At 39.6% G+C, this 19,108-nt stretch overlaps 1 protein-coding gene and 1 long non-coding RNA gene across 2 annotated transcripts in view; one reads left to right on the forward strand and one right to left on the reverse strand.

Moving 5' to 3' along the window:
• Pde11a (phosphodiesterase 11A) overlaps nucleotides 1-19,108 on the reverse strand; it is a 376,507-nt gene that overhangs the window by 57,113 nt on the left and 300,286 nt on the right. Inside the window, exons 13-15 of the mRNA XM_074071157.1 lie at nucleotides 18,154-18,263; nucleotides 8,839-8,929; nucleotides 5,401-5,501 (exon numbers count right to left, since the gene is read on the reverse strand). Of these exons, the coding sequence (XP_073927258.1) occupies nucleotides 5,401-5,501; nucleotides 8,839-8,929; nucleotides 18,154-18,263 (302 nt within the window). The remainder of the gene's footprint in view (nucleotides 1-5,400; nucleotides 5,502-8,838; nucleotides 8,930-18,153; nucleotides 18,264-19,108) is intronic.
• The window catches only part of LOC141422598 (uncharacterized), a 36,897-nt gene continuing 21,229 nt past the window's right edge, over nucleotides 3,441-19,108 (forward strand). Inside the window, exons 1-2 of the long non-coding RNA XR_012447277.1 lie at nucleotides 3,441-3,587; nucleotides 3,757-3,896. This is a non-coding gene — a long non-coding RNA (uncharacterized lncRNA). The remainder of the gene's footprint in view (nucleotides 3,588-3,756; nucleotides 3,897-19,108) is intronic.

Below are 19,108 nucleotides of genomic sequence, written 5' to 3' on the forward strand. Positions count from 1 at the left end.
ACAAGGAAATCAAGGCAGAGAGAGGTTAAGTGAGTGACTAAGACACATGACTGGCTACTGATAGGGTATATCTGATTCCTGCTTGAACTGGTGAAATTACTACTTAATTATCAAAGCCTTATTCACTGCAGGGACTCAGATACAGGCACAGGAAATCAATTTTAGAAAATCACTCAGCAGTGACGGAGTTTTCAGTGAATTGGAAAACCAGACTGAATAATTAACACCCAGACAGAGGGTGTGAAACCTAGACACCCACACCAAGGATTTTGTTTGCTTGTTTTGCCTTTTCATTTTGTGAATCCTAATTTCATATGCCATTTGTGGCATAGAATAGAATGCTGAGGACAGGCAAAGGCATTAGAAATTTGTGGCTGTTTATCAAGCATTTCCACAGTTCCATGCATCTTCACATTTTCCCCTTTTGGAGCATGGCAGGAATTCCTGACCCTAGGAATGAGCCACAAGGCCAGGATCTGCTCCCTACCCATCCTGGCTATTTCCTTATCTCCATCATGAGATGACTTTTGATTTGAGTAGTCAGGGCAGAAGAACCACTGATAATCAGACTTCTAGAACCAGTCATAGAGGTTGCTGTGCATCCTTTTGGCTCCCACTTTTACCCATTCATTACCACTACAACCAATGTCACAGCTCCTGCCATGGCTGCCCTGTGAATTCCCACCTTCTTTCCTGAGCCAGTTGGACTTGATGTGTGGGACTGCGGATGGTTATAGGAATCCCAAGCCTTGAAAACATGACCTGGAAGTGCATGAGAGTCAGCATCCCTTGGAGTCAATTTTGTTTGACGAGGATGGAGGCTGGTGGATAATTTTGAGATGCAGCATATGAGACTTCTCAGATGGTCCCTGCAGATCAATCACCATTGGTCAACCTGGCTGACCATGGTGATCAAGAAACAGCATCCTTATGATGGCTTCCCTCCTTCCCCATTTCACTGTCCCAGCCCCCCTTTCTGGTATCAGTTCTGAAACTAAATTCACTGCATGCAAGCCCTTGTCTCTCAAGTTGTGCTTTAGAAAAGAGCATGGAGAATCCAGGCTAGTTTTTTAAAATTTTAAACTGATTAAAGTATGCTCAGGAAGGTCAATATTGCCACATAATGTATCCCTAATTGATACATTCTTGATTCATCCATTTGAAGGGAACATGGTGATTGTGGAAAAGGCCATGAAAAAGGAGATACAGGTTCCAGTTTTGTCTGTAATTACTTTATGTGAGCCAAGCTACACTATTTAACCATTTGAACCTCTGCACCTGATCTTCAAAATAAAGGAAATGAATTGGATGACATCATTTGTAAGATCTCATCCAGTTCCACGATCACACATTCATGCAATAAAAAAGTATCTGGGTGACAGTGTGGAGTAGCTACTTCTCCCCTCACTAAATGAAGGGATTGTTTGGGCTAAAAGTATAGCAATACTTTAAGACAACTTTAGACAGGCAAGTAAATCCGTTCCCTGAAGGTCTAGATTAGAGAATGAACCTCAAAAAATAATAACGCTGACAGAAAGAGAGCAAAGCAGCTCTTTGTGAGTCAGCAAAGATTAGCAGGGCTGTAGCATTAAGATAAGAATAAAGTAATGAGAAGATGACGTAAACCAACCTCCTGGACAGCATTCCAGCTGTCACTCACCCTAACAGGGCCGCTTGATAAATGGACTCCAGGGGTTGAGATTTTTTCTCTGTAAAAGTTACTTGGAAACTTGGTTTGGGAAAATGTTTCTACTTTGAGAAAAATAACACAAAATCCTGCAAGTGTCAGGGACAAGAAATAAAAACATTAAATGGATATAGGCTTTCCATAAATCCCAAATCAAGGAGCCTCAATCCTGAAAAAGATGAAAGGTCATGAAAGTGAGACCCAAGAGTCACAAAACATGCAAGACAAATAGGTTTATAAAGCAAATGAGGTTGTTGATGTCACCACTTGTTAAGAGATTTAAGATATATAAGGTAGTTATTGATGTTTTCTCCATTGTATACACAAAGAAACAAGATTCAGAGAGGTAAACAATACCTCATAATACACATAGATAGTTAGCAGTAGAGTTGGGATTTTTATCTTTTTGAGTATGTATTTGGATGCTAATTAAAATTTATATTTATCAAAGTAGTGTATGTACGTGGTTAACAAATCTAATAGCACTTAAAGGTCTATGATGAAATGTAGCAGCTTTCCATCTTGCTGCCTTTTGTTCTTTGATTGTGTTTTCCAGTGCTTTATTTTGACTTTTTTATTTTTACCATTTTGTTTTTAATTTTCAAGAGCTCTTTCTTCTTCATGGTTGCTCCTATGATTATCTTTTAAAACATCCTGTTCTTGCTTCATGGATGCAAAAATCTTACTTCCTCAAGGATATCAATAGGGTCTTTTTTTTTTTTTTCTTTTGTTTCCTCTGATTTTCTTTTTCTTTTTCTTTTTTTTTTTTTTCTGTGTATTTGGCCCTCTGTTTCTCATAATGGAGTCTTATAAAATGTTCTATGATCCTTGTCTGTTTGTGTGTAATGATCAGGAATTGAAAGGCTAAGTAGGAGTGTGTGTGTGTGTGTGTGTGTGTGTGTGTGTGTGTTAGGACTGCTAGATAAAACATAGGAAGTCCAGTTAAATTTGAGTTTCAGATTAAAAACTATTTTAAATATATTTCCAAAATTTCATGGGACATATACATGTATACACACACACACATATCTACTAGTCAATGTTTATCAGAAAATTTAAATTTAACTGTGCCTTCTGTGTTTCTAGTTGTTAAATCTGAGGGTGTAGTTCATGGTGACTGGGCTCTGGGCTACGTATTTTCAGTTCAGAGACTGAATCCCCTATTCTGAGCACCACATCTTATTCTCATTCTTTACTTCTCCTTAGTCCAGAGTTCTTCATTTCATTCCTCCGTAGAATAAACCTCCGGCCATCTCCAGGCATCAAGGAAAGTAGGCTTACCGAGTCATGTTGGTAGAGGCCTTCATGGGCACTGAGTGTCCGATGAACTTGACTTTCTTGGCAATCTCCTTGCCTTAATAGAGTGTCACATCTACTTTTCATAGTACCTTTTGTTCTATGCCCCAGGCAAGGTTCTGCAGGGTGAACTGGCTTGCTCCTGGGACTGCTCCTCCCCCGTGGGTCTTACCCTCTGTTTCTACTCTGCTAGGTCAGCTACTACTCACTGGCCTGCCTTCCATGTTCCACAAATCTCCTGTTAGTTGTTGTGTGTCTGCTTTCTTTCTCCTTGCAGATTTATACCTTTAAAAATTATTTAGTATCATTGTAGTGGAGTTTTTGGAGGGAGAAGATATAGACAGTTGGCTCAATCTGCCAGGTTTAACTAGAATGACAGAGTGAGATTTAAATCCAAGTCAACATAACTCCAAAGCCTGAACTCCTCCCACTATGCCATGTAATAATTCATTTAGCAGAGTCCAAAAATAAATGCCTCTGGCATAGTCTGCTCTGCCACAATATCCCTCCTTCCTGTCTTCTTTAGTAACAGAATTCCTGGTTTTTAGCTGGCACATGACTCCTCAGAATGAAGAGTTCCTTTCCCAACTTTCCTTGAAACCAGGTATGGCCAAGTGACTAAATTCTGACTAGTGAATGTAAGTGGAAGTGTTATGTGGCAAATTCCAGAAATCTCTGTTAGAAGATCTATTGCAATTACTCTTTCCTCTCTCCCTTTCTTCTTTGTCCCTTCTTTCTTTCTGTTGGCTGAAATGTGGACTTTGTGGTTGGAGCTGAAGCAACTATCTTCGACTAAGATGTGAACAGTGTGTTGAAGCTGGTAGCCAGAGATAAAAGGTTGCTGAAGACTTCATACAACCACTGCACCAATTGGAAATTGCTGATGTCCAGCGTTCTTTCGTGTGACAGAGAAGTAAGTCACTGCTGCTTTGGGTTTTCTGTTTCTTGCTATTTGAACCTAATTATAACTAATGAAATGCCAAAGTGCAGTAAGATTTCAAAGGCAAGTCTTGACACAAGACTACCTGGAAAAAGTAGAAGAGATAAAACTTAAAGGCTGGTCATTTCATCCAGATGAGGAAGTGGAGGGACAGGAGGGTGACATGAGTGGGGTTGAAGGGACATGACATAATGTTTTGAAGGATAGCACATAGGCAGGGCTCGTTGAAGCAGACAGATCCCGTAGGGGAGAAATAGAAGACAAGAATGAAAATGTATGGCAAACAGATTATAGAAGGCCTTGAAAAGCAAGCCAAATTCAGAGCTTTCTTAGAAAGCAATGAAGGCACTGAAAGGTTTTGAGACGGAAGGTGGAGATACATTTCTATAAAGTCGGGGGTGGGGGTGGATGGAGTAAAGCATTTCAGAGTCTCCTCCATTCATGTAATACCTGTGTAAAGGTAATACAGAAATGAGGCCAGAGAAGTAAATCTGAATAGAGAAAGAAGAATGTGAGTTCAAGGACTCAGAGACAGAAACAAGAAGAAAAGAAACCTCCAAAGGATCTAGAAAAAAGGGAGATAGCAGCTAGATATTGGGGAAGCAAAGAGAGTAGAACCTGACAATGAGAAGTCAGTAAATCTTTTGATATCTTAAATGAAGGTAGAAAATATCAGAAGTCATTTGTGGCCACTGACAGTACAATTTTGATAGAATGTGGAGGTGGACTCTGCTGTTCAAAGTGTAAATGGGTAAAAATAGAGGAACTTGCCTTATTTTTACTGACTATTTTTTAAATAAAGGCAAACTGAGAAGCAAATAGACATATCCAAGGGGTCAAATGAAATAATTTTTTAAGGGAGAGAAGTTGATTGGTCTTTAAGTTAGGAGAGGACCATATATATTAGTGAAGGAAAACGTTTTCAGGCTACCAAAAGAGGGGGCTTCTGATGGGGCATGTCTCACTGGGAATGGGAGGGATAGGATTTTCTGCTCAGAGAGAAGCATGAACTGTGGAGATAAAGGGGACAGCTCTTCTGAGAACAAGAAATAGAAGAGAAACAAGGAATGGAGGCCTGTATTTCTAGTCAACCTTCCATCAACAAATACTTATCATCATCATTGTCTTAATCACTGTCATTATCATCAAAGCCATTTATTGATTTGAACAGAAATAATAGTCTAAAATAACACTCTTAGGCAGTATCTAAAATAAAAATGTTTAGAGACAAGTGTTTCAAATAAGGCTCAAAACCCAAGAAAGGTAAAAATCTTGCAATTGTAGCCATGAATCTTTTGGTTATAACACCACCTTAACAAGCTTCATTTAGATAGGGGAAAACATTAAAAATGTAGTCCTTTTACACATTGATATAAATGCTAGAATAACAGGCAACCCCCAATATGGACCTGAAAATTAATTATAAGCTGGAATTTTAGATATCCATTTGTCAAATAGATCAAATGCCAATACTTACTCAAAGTATAGCGTGAGGTCTGTTGCTAATATTGACTGCTTCAAAAGCTGCATAAGGTCACTGTATTCCTTGGAGGACAAATTAGCAAAGATGTTGTGACCCTGTAACGAGAAAGTAAAAAGTCACATAACACATCATTAAATCTGCAGTGGATGTTTGCATGTTTTTCCTATATTTAAAAAAAATCTGGGAACATGATAAAATCATTTCTAAAGCTTAATAATAATTATGATTTTTTTTTTTTTACAAACACAAACAGATTCCCTGGGAAACAAAGTAAAGTCAGGAAGTGAACTGTTTTTCATAGAGGAGCAGTGTGGAAGGGAAAACTGAAAAATGTTTGAACTTGTCATATTGTATGTTATATGCCAACAAATCCACCTGACTGCCTGTTTCCTATGGAAGTACACAGTAGAGAAGTGGGCAAAACATTTGGGAACTTTTTGGCCCTAAAATAAATATTAGTTCCACTATTTAAGGTTTAACTGGCATTCTAGAAGTGCTTGCTATGGGGACAGGTGACATCAAGGAGGAGAACTAGCCAATAGACCAGTGGTTCTCAGTTGGTGATGATTCTGACAATGGGCAAATATGGCAATGCCTACACACATTTTTGATGGTCAGGATGGGTGGGAAGCTTCTGGCATTTAATGGGAGAGCTGTGGGATGCATCCTACAATGCACAGGAAACTCCCGCAACAAAGATCTACCTGGCCCAACACATCAGTACTGCTGAAGAGGAGGAACTCTGAATTAAACTGTTAAGATACACTTTGATGAAGGATGTGGTAGATTAAATTCTGTACAGTGAATGGTTACTGAACAGCTAGGATGAGTAAGGACTGCTCTTGGCACAGTAGGACTCTAAGAATGACTTGTACCTAAGAAAAGATGCAATTACAGCTGTATCTCCACACCTTTGAAAAAGCATCCTTGTTTTTAATCCACATTTGTTTAAGCTATACTATTTGCTTTTAGTAAAGTGAAAAATACTTTCATAATGTGACGATTATTCACTGAATTTGCTTGGAAAGTCAGGACTTTTTATTCTTACATTTTTAGCTAAAAAAACTTTTCAGGTTTTCTTAGCATAAAATATCAACCCATAAAGCACGTGTTCTGGGAACTGAACCAAATTTAATTCAGGGTGAGAGCCAGAGATGGTGGAGAAGAAAGGGGGCAAATGACTGCCTGAGAATAAACTATTCTCCAATGAGAGGTAAATTAATTTTTTCAGGGAATCAGAATATTAATTAGCAAATTATCTCTTACCAGGCATCAGATGATAATCTCCCCTGAGTTAATTTCTCTCATTGGGTGAACCTGCCACTCCTTATAGACTCGAGTATATCGGTTCCTCCTGGGACCAGGTCCAATATTAATAATAATTTTCAAATGAACTGTTGTAGACCCTTAATTCAGTCATTAGCAAGAAGACAAAAAAAAGTAAAGGAATGCTGTGTCATAATTCTGCTCAGGTTTTTCTGCCTGAGCATCACCCCACAGGTCAGTCAGGAGCAGGTATTCCAGGGCCTAGGAAAAAGTGCTTAGAAGCTATGAAGAAATGGTCACCTAGATCCAGCCAAACACCCAGTACCACTCAGTGAAAGAAAGATAGCCTTGAGGAGTAAGTTACAGTAGAAATTAGCATTCAGGTCTGAACTTGAGGGTTCTGGTTATTGTGGTAAGGTGTGAATTTTCTGTCTTGTAAAGGACATGAAGTAACTAACACTACTTCCAGGGAATACACTGACAAAGCTCAGCAGATCAATTTCAATTTTAAAAAAAGTTAATTTTCATCAGTGCATTGTTTATTTGCAAATTGGCCTTGCACATTGCCTCAAGGCTTAGTACCTGACGTAGAGTTGAGACAACCTGAAATATTGCTTTTACCTTTCTTTAAGGAAGTATGGTTAAGTGTGGAACTGATGAAAAGACAAGAGAATTGGAGGGAGAAAGGTCTGGGGCAAGCTCACTCAAGCCACCTAGCCTTTCTGCACCTGTGGGTTATTTGGAACGTGGGCTGGCAATTACACCTGCATTTCTGCCTTTGTGATGGGCAGGACAGGAGGAGACGTGGGGGTAGTGCTGCACATAGCAGGCACTCAGTGCCTGGTTCCATTGTCAGTGGTCTCTGTTTCTCAGAAGAATCCAGAGTGAAGGGCAGCCAATGTGTCATGTTTTTATGGGCACAAATTCTGAGAGTGGGAGGTTGTTTCCCCCAGGAGATTTGACATCCTGTTTATAATCCCCATTATTACTAGGTGGGGCTTTCTGGGATCAGAAGTGGAAACTCATCACATTTGCCAGAAAAGATAGTCTGAACCAAAGTACTTCCTGTCACTACCTTCCTCTTCTACGGTTCTCAGCTAAAATGTGGCTTTCATAGGAAAATTCCAGAGCCAGAGATGCCAGGATGCTGGCTTCTGCCTGTTCCTGAGCCCTTTCCCCTGGGTGCTTCATGAATGGAAAATATATCACATTCTCCTCCCCAGCTCACCCTCATCCTTCCCCAGCTTGCATTCAGGATCCAGACTGGCAATTCTGGGGTTGAAAGTTTTTATGATATTGCAAAAGACAAGCTTTCTCAAGAGAGGCTGAAGGAAAAAAACCCTCCATATTTAATGATGCTATTCCAGAGAAGCAGGGCCTTAATGATGATAATAATAATAATTAATGGCACAGCTAGAGAACTGACAAATAATGGGGAACAGATGATCCCTTCCTGGCTTCAAGAAGAAAAAACGGAGTCTCTACGCCTGCAGAAAATTAAACAGATCCTTTCCTGGCAAGTTAAAACTCAGACACCTCAGCCAGAGACAGTTCGTAGTTTCTGTTTTCTCTGTGGAAAGCAAAAAGTATAAAATTCCAACTACTTCTAACTCCTGCATTGCCACAGGAAGCAAAATAAGACATATGGCATTAGCCCTGGGCCTTAGGTCTAGTTGCACTTCTCTCTTTCAAACTGGTCCCACCAGCAGTTTTAAGTTCCTTTATCTTTCATAAGATTCTTGATTGTACTAGTAAAGTGTAACTTTCTCACCCTGTTTTTGCTTCTACCATCTTTTTAAATGGCTCTGGTTTCACAAAATGGGAGTGTTGAGCCACTTAGTCCTTAGATCAACTCATTCCTTTAACTGGGCTTCTCAAGGAAGGCAAGATGGCACTCTGCCTGGGGTTAAGCAGTCTATGCCTGTTGCCTGTAAGTGAATCTGCAAAGCCTCCAAACCAATAATGAAACCAAAGGAATCAGTTCAGGAATAACTGGAGCAGATCCTTGGTCAGGCATCTAAAAAATTCAAACAAGCCACCAAAGCCCAATAGATAGACTTAAACATGGTCTTCCATGTCTCTGTATCTGCCTGTGGTAGATACAAAGAAAGAAAGGCAGGAATCATATAGACAGTCTTCTGTCATCAGAAGTGGAGCAGGTCGTACCTCACTTTGAAGGATCATCACAGCATGGTTAAAATGGTGATGCTCTAAGGTAGCTGAGGTCCCATAGAGTTGGGCCAGTGCAGAGCCACTCCTGGAAGAGGACAGAAGGCTTAGTGAGTAGGGCTCTTTACCTTGAACATCCCTTATACCAGCTCTTTATACCAAACTGCTTTTCCTGCTTTTGAAAGAGGACCATGAGCAGATAACTACTTGGATGGTTCATTCATCTCTTAAGTAAACATTTCAGGAACTTTTTATGCATTAGGCTGGATACTATGGAAGGCACATGATTAATAAGGGATAGTCCATGCCTCTTAAGAAATTTACAAACTAGTAAGTGAGATGAGATATGATCTTAAGAAAAAATAATGCAAGCAACAACAATACATTACAATACAACACAACAATACACAAATGCACTGCAGAGTAGTGTTTCAAGTCCACTGTAAGTGTTGTTGGTGTAGATGTAACTCCTGGCTCTGGGATCACTGTAGGCTTCATGAACTCAACCTTATCTATCTTCCAAGTGTCCGTAGCAACTCTCTTATGCTAAATGTGCTTGATTTTCTATAGGAAATGACCTCATGCAGAGTCCACTTTGTCTACTTTATATGTAAGGTCAACAACTTTCTGTGGTTTCCCAGCCCACAGTCACACTGATAGCTCAGGGTTGCAGTCTGAAGAGTTCCCTGGATGTGGAGTCAAGTCTCAGCTGTTCCTCCACTACCACTTTGAGCAGTTACTTGGCCTCTTTAGGGCTCAGTTTCTTCATCTCTAAAATTATGATAGTACTATCTACCTTACCTGTTGTTTATGAGACTATAATAAAATATTTGAATGTGCTTGACATGGAGTAGATTTCAGTCTACAGTAATTATTAATCAATAATTAACACATATCTGGTCATTTACATTTTAAATCAATAAAATGTTGAATGATAACTTTGAGTTATCTATAAATTTTTTGATAAATTTGAGTTATCTGTAAATTTCACTTATGTAGACCAACTCATATCTCAACAATATCAGTTCAATATAAAGGAGAATGATGGAGGGGGTGAATTAAACTATGAATGATACATTGTCAGAACTTTTGTAAATGTCACAATGTACCCCCTGGTACAACAATAATTAAAAAAAATGTTCAAACACATTTACAACTGTCTTTTTGGAGTAGGAGTTGGAGCATCTTAGGGTCCAAAAGAGACCCAGAGAATACCTTGGATTAATGGGAAGTTCTGGGACCCAGGCTGAGAGTCCAGTCATTTCCTTGTGTTCTTTTCTTGCTCATTGCAGGAGTTCAGACATTACTACGTTAAGACATTACTTAACGTAGTAATGCTGGAGATTGACAACATATAGCCTGTCCCTGTTAGTGAGAGGACAAAAGGCTGCATCTCAGTGCAACATGAAGAATTTTGGTCTCAAGCTACCCCACCTCCAGTTTGAGGCATTCCAAGGCCATGGTCAGGTCTGTGGTTACAGAGAACCTGAAATCCTTGGAAAGACTCAGAACTGACCACATGGTGGGAAAAACAGCAAGGTTAGGTTTAGCAAGGATTATGAAGAAGAGGGTTAGTAAGGTGAGCAGTAGGTTTTAATTAGGTATGTGTTATTTCTTTATGTTTTGCCTTAATCTACATCATCTAATATGTGAATATTTGTTAGGCCAATCTTGATGGTGAATTAGTATTTATGTTAGTTACTACTTTACATAAAGTTCATTTCTATGAAAATACAGATTTTAAAATGCACATCATATGCCTTTATCTTGGCTGTTGAAATTCTGCATATCTGACATGGGGTAGGTGTTTATAAGATTACTTGCTTGGCTAATAAGCTTATAGTGGTATGTCTAGAGATTACAGTTAAAATTGAAAGATTGAGAGTAATAAGTATATCATCATATTTTATAATAATAATATTACTAATAAGAATAGCTACTATTAGTAAGCGCTTACCATACCTTAGGAAACATATTAGCCACTTAATACATTATTTCATCTAGTTTTGATGACAACTGTGAGATATATATTATTTTCTCACTTACACATAAGGAAACAGAGACTCATAGAAGTTACATAACTTTTCTAAGGCCACACAGCTAGCTTGTATCAGTTCTAGGTTGGTATCCATTGTTTAAGCTTCTTCTCATTACACAGCAAGAATGATGATAACATACATTTCTGGTATTTGATTCTCCACTTTCATGAGCTGGTTGTGACCAATGAAAGATTTCAAAATTTAGTTAGAAATTCTACTAACTTCTAACCACAGGCTTGAATTCCTGTGGTTCATTTCTGTTAACCAGCCATGCTGAGATATGCCTCATTCATTGTGTGAATCCTGATAACAGAGTCACTGATAAGAGGTAGGGTCAAGATGAAAAATCGTATCTCTTTATTCACATTGGTTTAGCAGACCCCAGAAAAGTTAAATTGGGCTAGATGATTCCAAGTCATTTCAAATTTTCTTTGTGCAAGGTGAATAAGGAGATATTTCTTCCTTTAACCAGGGGATACATTATGGCAAGTATTCTGATGCTTCCTAGCTGTGTGTGTCTCCCTCTTTCCCGTCCACAAGCTTCCGATCTGCTGTGCTTTATCAGAGGGCTCTCAGGATGTTTGTGCCAAAGCAGCCTTGTGACTGTCAGTGGTGTGAGCTTCTTCCTCATCAGACTTCCTCTTTGTTCATTCCTACATTCTGCCTGCCCTATCATGGTACTGATTCAATTACAGAAAATATGTACATTTTACAACTGGACCAGATTAATGCTCTGAAAGTGTGGGAAGATATTGTGATTCATTTGTTTGTTAGTTAATTAATTCAACCAACAAGCATTGATTACTACTATTATGCCAGGCCTTAGGCATATGGAATACAGAGATACATAACACATGGCTCTTACCTTCCGGAAGGCCATGGTCCCTTATATCTGTGTTGAGGACTTTCTCTGACCTTCTATACACAGGTGCTAGCTTAACATCCAGAGAATGGAGGATGGTACTAACTCAACTCCTTTGAGTTTTCTACAGGAAAATCATCTAAGTAATACTTCCATTTCCAAATGGATACCTTATTTGCACTATTAGATTTGGTTCCCGTCAGAATTTCTAAGCTTTCCAAACCTCCCAGTATCCTCTCTCTCAGGCCAAGGCTCATTAAAAAATGAAGCCTATCCCTGCCATTACATTCTGTGAACATCCTAGGACCACCAAGAGTGAAATCCACAGTGATAAAATGATACCAGGGACAAAAAGTAAAACTATCTATTAGGATAAGATTTATCAAAAATACTAGTTCTTTAGAATGCCAAGTGGCTTGAAAGGCAGAAATACAAAGGGTTCCATGATCAAATAAGTTGGGCAAATTTGGCTTTAAAATTTTAAATTATTTCTATACTGTAGGTTTTCCCTAGAATGCCAATATGGGAAAATATGCATTGTGTTTCTTCAGGAGAGGAACATAATATGAAGAGCACAATCCACTCTTAGTTGCTCATAAAGACTTTTTTTTTTTTGCAGTACTGCGGTTTGAACTAGGCAGGCGCTCTACTAATTAGCCAGTCCACCAGCCCAATAAAGTCATTTTTTAGAAAGAGGCCATGTCTTTCATGTAATATACTTTGTATGAATGTATACTTCTACTTTTTTTTGTGTAAAATGTGAAAACCCCACCAAACTCATGTCAATACTATATAGAAAAAGTTGACTTTAACATCATATATAATTTTAATTCTTTGGTAAGTACATCTATCATATGAATGGTTTGGGGGAACACACTGTAGGTGTGAAAATAAGATTATGTATATATAGAGTGGGGGGAGGGAGGAAGCACTGTAACTTATATATATGATATTCATGATGTGCATTATTGATTAGGTCATCCCAAGTACTAAAGATTTTCATTTTCAGATAGGCACCCCGCTGAGGAGAAACTTACTAAAAAAAAAAGGCAAAGTGAAAATTCTATTTCTACAGCCATTCACTGCTTTTCACTGACACCAAAAATCAGAGTGCAAGTCAAAATGTACCTTCATAACTTCCCTAGATTTGCATATTCTTTGAGAAAAAGACTGAATGGAAATGTGCAGCCATGGCTTAAAGGAAACTTTAAAAAGGAAAACTATGGAAGGTAATTAGGAAATTCAGAATTGTTGGGAGGTGGTGTGGAAAGGGATTAGGCTGTCATGGCAGATTAATGTGAGCCAGTATTTCACTTCTGGGACCCAGCCGAAAGCGACAAGATGGGTTTTCATTCCCAAGAAATGAGTATAAGAGATTATGCTAGAAATGAATAGGAGTCTCCTAGGAGAATATACTACAAAGCTGCTTGGTACTGATATTTAATCACCAGGGGCAGCTGGACTAGAGAGGGGGATGAGTGGGGAATGTTGTCTCTGGAGAAAACAGGGGATAGGTGTGATCAGAGCGATTTCTGAGCACTGTGGCTTCGCTGTCCTCTCTACCTATTGATCATTCATTGCACGCATTCCAATACTTGAAAATTAAGAATAAAATATGAAAATGCAAAGGTTCACTTACCAGAAAGGCTAAGAGTATAAATCAAGTTGTGCTCTAACTAAAGTCACACTTTTTTATTGTAGAGGCATTTTGCATTTTATATAGTAATTTGTCCCTTGCTAAATGTCTCCTGTTTTATTATAGCCTTATATATGAAAAAAAAGGTAGCATATGCTTCGCCACATAATAATTGTTGCATTTAAATTGCATTTCCAAATCACTTGAAAAGCTGTACACACTTTAAGAGAAGGGAATTAGACTTTAAGAGAAGGGACTGTTTGCTACATTTCCTTATTCCTCTCACAATGCCTAGCATGAGACCTTTGAATACAGAAACCACTCACTCAATTATTGGGGAATAAAAAAGGAGAAAAGCATATAGGTTTCTTCCTAGGGATCTTGTATATAATGGTACACTCATTGAAAAAAAACTTATTCTAATCAATAAAAACTGAATCCCTCCACCATTACATAAAAATAAAAATTTTTTCTAGCATTCATTGTCAAAGGAAACCTTAACTGAGGTTGGATGGTGTTGGTACTAAGTGTCCTAAATCCAAAAGTGACTCCATTAGGTAGGTGCAGAGCTGGTGGACAGATAATGAGCTTGCTAAACTGTGTACAGGTTTGTCATCTGGAGGAAACACATCATACCATCTTGAAACAGAGATATTTGATCATGTGACATGAGGATGTCTAGAAAAACAAAAAGAACTCCAGTATCAGTGATGTAATACCTGTCTAATTTGTGTGAAAGTTATTCAGTTTTTAAAATAACCTGAGATTTGGGGACCTTAGTTTCCAATAATTTTCTTGGAAAATTATGGCATTTTAAAATATGACTACTAAGATTTAGTTCAGTTCTTCAATTTTTATGACTTCACATCTTGTGTTACTGAATGTCAAAATATCCTTCACTTTTCCAGACCTCACACATCTGGCAAGATAGCCAATAACCTGGAAGCTCAATGATACAAAATAAATGTCACAAAGTCACAGAAGAGAGTAATACAGTGGTTAAAGAATGGCTTTCAGAATCAGATAGTCCAAGTCCAAACTCCACTCTGCCACATTCTGGCATGAATTTGGGCAAGTTACTTACCTTCCTGAGGCTTAGTTCCTTCTGTAAAATGGAGACAAAACTACCTCAGACATGCATATGAGGGCTTAAGGCATAGTAAATAAACAAATAAGTTTTATTTTTAAAAAAATGAACAAGCTTCCCTAAGAAAAGGTTTGGTTAAATGACACTAAGGAAGCCCACTGTCCTAAGTATGGCTGAGTTTCCAAGAAATAGGAGCAATGATGAGGAGAGCTAGGGTCTAAGTGTGCTTTTTCTCTCATTCCCTTGGGTTACTCAGTATCTCCTTTTGAACCATCAATGAATATCATTCTTCTCTCCGCACTGCACACTGGCCTTCTTGTTTCTTTTATCCACTTGGAATATGATCACCATAGCATTCTCCAAATGACAGCTTAGGCTTCTACGTCTACATGGACCTGTAGATTGGATTTCTGTAGCTAACTGACCCAATATTATAGTAAAACAACTCTAAATGTCTAGAGTTAAAATCTGATTGGTCCAACTTTGATTAGGTGTATATTCTTAATCTAAAGGGTCAACCAGCAAGAAGAGCTGCCACTTTCAGTGTGATACACAGGCTCTTGCCTGATTATTTGAATACAATTAGAGTGCACTTCACTTTTCAAAGAACCCACAGGGTTCTCACTCTTAGTTTACAGGCATGGTCCTCCTACATCACTCTATTCTTTATGTATAAATGGTAAAATGGAAGGGGGCTGCAGAGAGAGTGCAAGAGGGAGATACACTGATGCCAGATTTCTGGTGGGGCCATTCACCAGGATATCACTGGTCAGGGGAAGAGAGGAATCCTAAAAAAATAACAAAATGCACACACAAAAACTTAAAATACGGAACTTTCAGATCCTATAATGAAAGCCTGCATGGTTTACACGTCAGTGGTTCCAAGTGTTTCACACATACAACATCAAACCTGCGTGTACAAAGCTGTTTTATAATAATCCATAAAAGATCACATCTATTTAAAAAATCAGTAAACTATTGAAAAGTTATATTAAATTAAGATAGTGAACTCATTCATGCATTCATCGTTCAGTAAACACCTATTTATTTATTTATTTGTTTATTGTGTTTTGGGTTCCATTTAGAAGGGATACTAAAGAAGAAGGGGAAACAGAACCATGAGTCAGCAATTAAAACGGGGTGAGATGTACACTTTTGAAAAGCATTATGTGAGCATAAGAAATTGACAAGGGGAGGGCCTTGGAGATTTAACCTGAAAGTGAGGAATTTGGAGTAATTTTGGGGACAGAGGAGAGGAAGGGCATTGCAGACAGATGAAACAGCATATTAGGCATCAGAGAGATGTCAGCCAGCTGTAACCCACTGAGAACTTCAGCTGCCTCGAGTCAGGAAAACGGATGCATGGGTGAGGTGGGCTGGGCCAGAAAATGGGCAAGAGCCCCATTGAAAAGGGTCTTAAGGGACTAAGTTCATAAACTAAGGAATATGAACATAATCCTAAAACCCACAGCAGGCCCATGGATGACTTTTAAGCAGGGGAGTGACCCAAACACCTCTGTGCATCACAAAGAGTGTTCTGGAATATCAAACAGACGTGAGGCGAATCAGGCTGTTTGTGGCAGCAATCCAAGACAGCTGCAGAGAAACAGTAGTTTCTGTAAGAATGCAGAGGAGGGGGTGTCTTTGAAGGGTGCCAAGAAGGGAGCATGGGTGACTTACAGATTTCTGGTGGGGCTGTTCACAGGGACAGAGAGTAAGGGAACGAGGGCCATGCATGTAGGCAGGGAGGATTTAGAATGAGATGAGTGTGGGTCTTCAAGTAGGAGATACCCCTCAAGCAATTGAAAGGACTGTGAATTATAGTTCATTTATGGATTTGGGGCCCAACAGCAGATGGGCAAGGGCCCCACAGGAAGGCTCAGGAGAGCAGGAGAGGAATGGGAGGCAGCAGCACTAATGAAGGCCAGGTGGGCGAGGTCTGGAAGTGCACAGAGAAGGAAGGCTGTAACAGCAAGTGAAAATCCTTTGCCTGTGAGGAAAAGGAGGTAGTGGCAAGATATGTCTCATGGCAAGAAGGGCCAAGAAGGAAGGACAATGAAAGGGTTCAAGAGTGTTGGGAAAAGGGTGCCATCAGGGATATAGCTTCTCTGGTGAGATGGGACTGGAAGCCATGTGGGAGGACAGGGTTGGTGGAAGCCAAGACAACTCTCCAAGAAGCTTGACTAGGAATAAAAGAGAGAAAGAGAGCAGTAGCTAGAGAAAGAAGTAGAGATTAAGGTGAGTTTTTTCAAGATGAGTGAGAATTGTTCATGTTTATAGGATGTAGAGCACCAAGAGAAAGGGGCTGGTAGATACAAGGGAGAGAGGGAGATTGATGGTGCGGGGTCCTGGAGGAGAGAGCGAGAAAAGGATCGAAAGCAGGTGAAGGGATTAGCTTCGGACAAGGGAAGGACAGCACTTTCACTGAGATAGGAGGAAAGAGTGGGGATGGATAGATAAGTCTGTATGTGGCAGGGGAGGAAATTGAGAGAGTTCTCGATTGATGGCCTCAATTTTCTCAGTGAAGTAGGAGGCAAAGTGATCAGTGGAGTGGTGTGGGGGAGGTGGTGGCACAGAGGGTGGTTTAAGAAGAGAGAATTCTTGGTGTATGTAACTGCTAAAAGCAGTGGGGACTGAGCTGGCAGGGGACACAGAAAGATTGGTAGGGAGTACTGAGCACTCAGCCGAGTTGGGAGAGTATATATCTGATATGTCTCAAACTCTCACAACTGTGACATTTTATCCCTTGGCCTTTACAAGTCTAAGCAGAGTAGCAAGAAATTGAATTGTTAAACTGAATCAGGGCTGAGTTTTTATGGTACAGGTCCACCTGTTCTGGGGACTTTGAAATCAGTCATCTGAAAGTCAACCCCACCTCTTTATAGAAGCTTCCTTAGCCGCTCAGCTCCACCCCAAGACGGTTCTCTCCATCCTCTGATCTCCCGTACCATTTTATTTGCAGATTGATTGTTCAAAAAACACTAAAACTGGACCCTCAATGTAAGAGTCCAGAAACCTGGGATTTGGTTATATTTCTAGCACCCCTAAGTTCTGAGGTCTTGGTTGGGTACAGAGTGAGCCACCAAGCAGTGGCTGTCATGACCAGTCCAACTGCCTAGGGACAGATTATTCTTATCTTTTCTTCCACATTCCTGTATCTATGTGCTTTCTACCTCTCCATGGGAGAAGGCATGAGAGGAGCAAAGATGATACTGCTGTATGTGGCTTTATTTTGGTGCAGTTTATCCAATATCCACCATTAAAGGAATCTTGTGAGCACTTATATTGGAGAAGGAAGAGACACTTTTGCTCCATAAAATTTCCTAAGGCTGATTTTACTTTTATAGTCTTAAAACCAGAGAGGATAGCGGGTCTAATCAGCTTGTCATGCCATGAAGGCAAATATTCCGAGAGGGAAAGCGTAGATCCTTTAAAGCCTGAGCTTTGTTATCTGACTGGGGTCAACAGAGACAGACCAAATCAACAAGCATGACATGAAGGGCAAATTTGCAATTAAAAGAAGAATAGGGAATTATAAAGATGGATGGGCCCCATGACATGCACACCCAAGCCTGCATGGCCTTGGCCTCGGATGCCAGAAATTAATGCCTTACTCTTTAGCACTCGTCACCTTTGGCTCTGAACAGAAAGGCAAATGCATTAAAATAACAACAATTAGAAGACTTACTTAGCTTGGAAGGCATTGTTGGTTCCCCTGTGGTCGAGGTCATGACACAGGCATCCCACAATCACCGCTAAAATTTCCACCTCGGTCAGAATCTCTTGAAACCCAGCGGTCTGGGAAGAGGGAAAATGGCAACAGTCACTACTGGGGACAGGGAGGATGGATAAGGTTAGTGGCTGAGCAACAATCGGCTGTTTCATACTCACATCGTTTAAGAAAATGATTAACTGCCACCCTCCTAAGTTGAGTGGTCAGTTGTACAGCTTAAGGTCCCCACAGTGATGAATTAGCTTGCTGTCACAGTGGTTCACATTGCCACACCAGAACAAAGTTCAAACTGCTTTGTTTCCGTCGTAGAGAGGAGACCGAACTATCCAGAGGCAGCCACAGTTTGGTGAAGTCTCAGAGCAAAATGTGTTTTGCTATTGTACATTTTAATGGTGAGCACCATGTGTAGTGGTAGAAGGATAAAAGGGGGCTGTGAATTTATTTTTTAAGATATTTTTACAGAGTACTGGGGTACCCTGTAACATTTATAAAAGTTCTTACAATACAACATAGTTGAATTCACCCTCTTCTAGCATTCTTCTTTATTCCTCCCTCCCTCTATTCCTTGAATAATTTCAGTGGGTCTCATTTTCCCATTTTCATACATGTATACATAATATTTTTACTACATTCGCCTTCCTACACCCTTTCCTTATATCCTTCTCCCTCCTACTGTACAAACCCCCAGACAAGACCTCAAATGCTATAGTCACTCAAATGAGAATAGACAAAAGAAAATAAAACCTTTTAGATTAAAAAGAACAACTTAGAAGTACTCAAATTGTTGCATGATGTTGTTCCAGAAGTCATCTTGTAAATACCTTCATTCAGATTGGGTTGTGGACAGATCAAACTCATATAGGTAATAAGTCTTGGAAGCTAGAATTTGACTGAGATTAGGCAACAAGAT

This window comes from Castor canadensis, chromosome 4, assembly GCF_047511655.1.
Source record: "Castor canadensis chromosome 4, mCasCan1.hap1v2, whole genome shotgun sequence".
Lineage (NCBI taxonomy): Eukaryota > Metazoa > Chordata > Mammalia > Rodentia > Castoridae > Castor > Castor canadensis.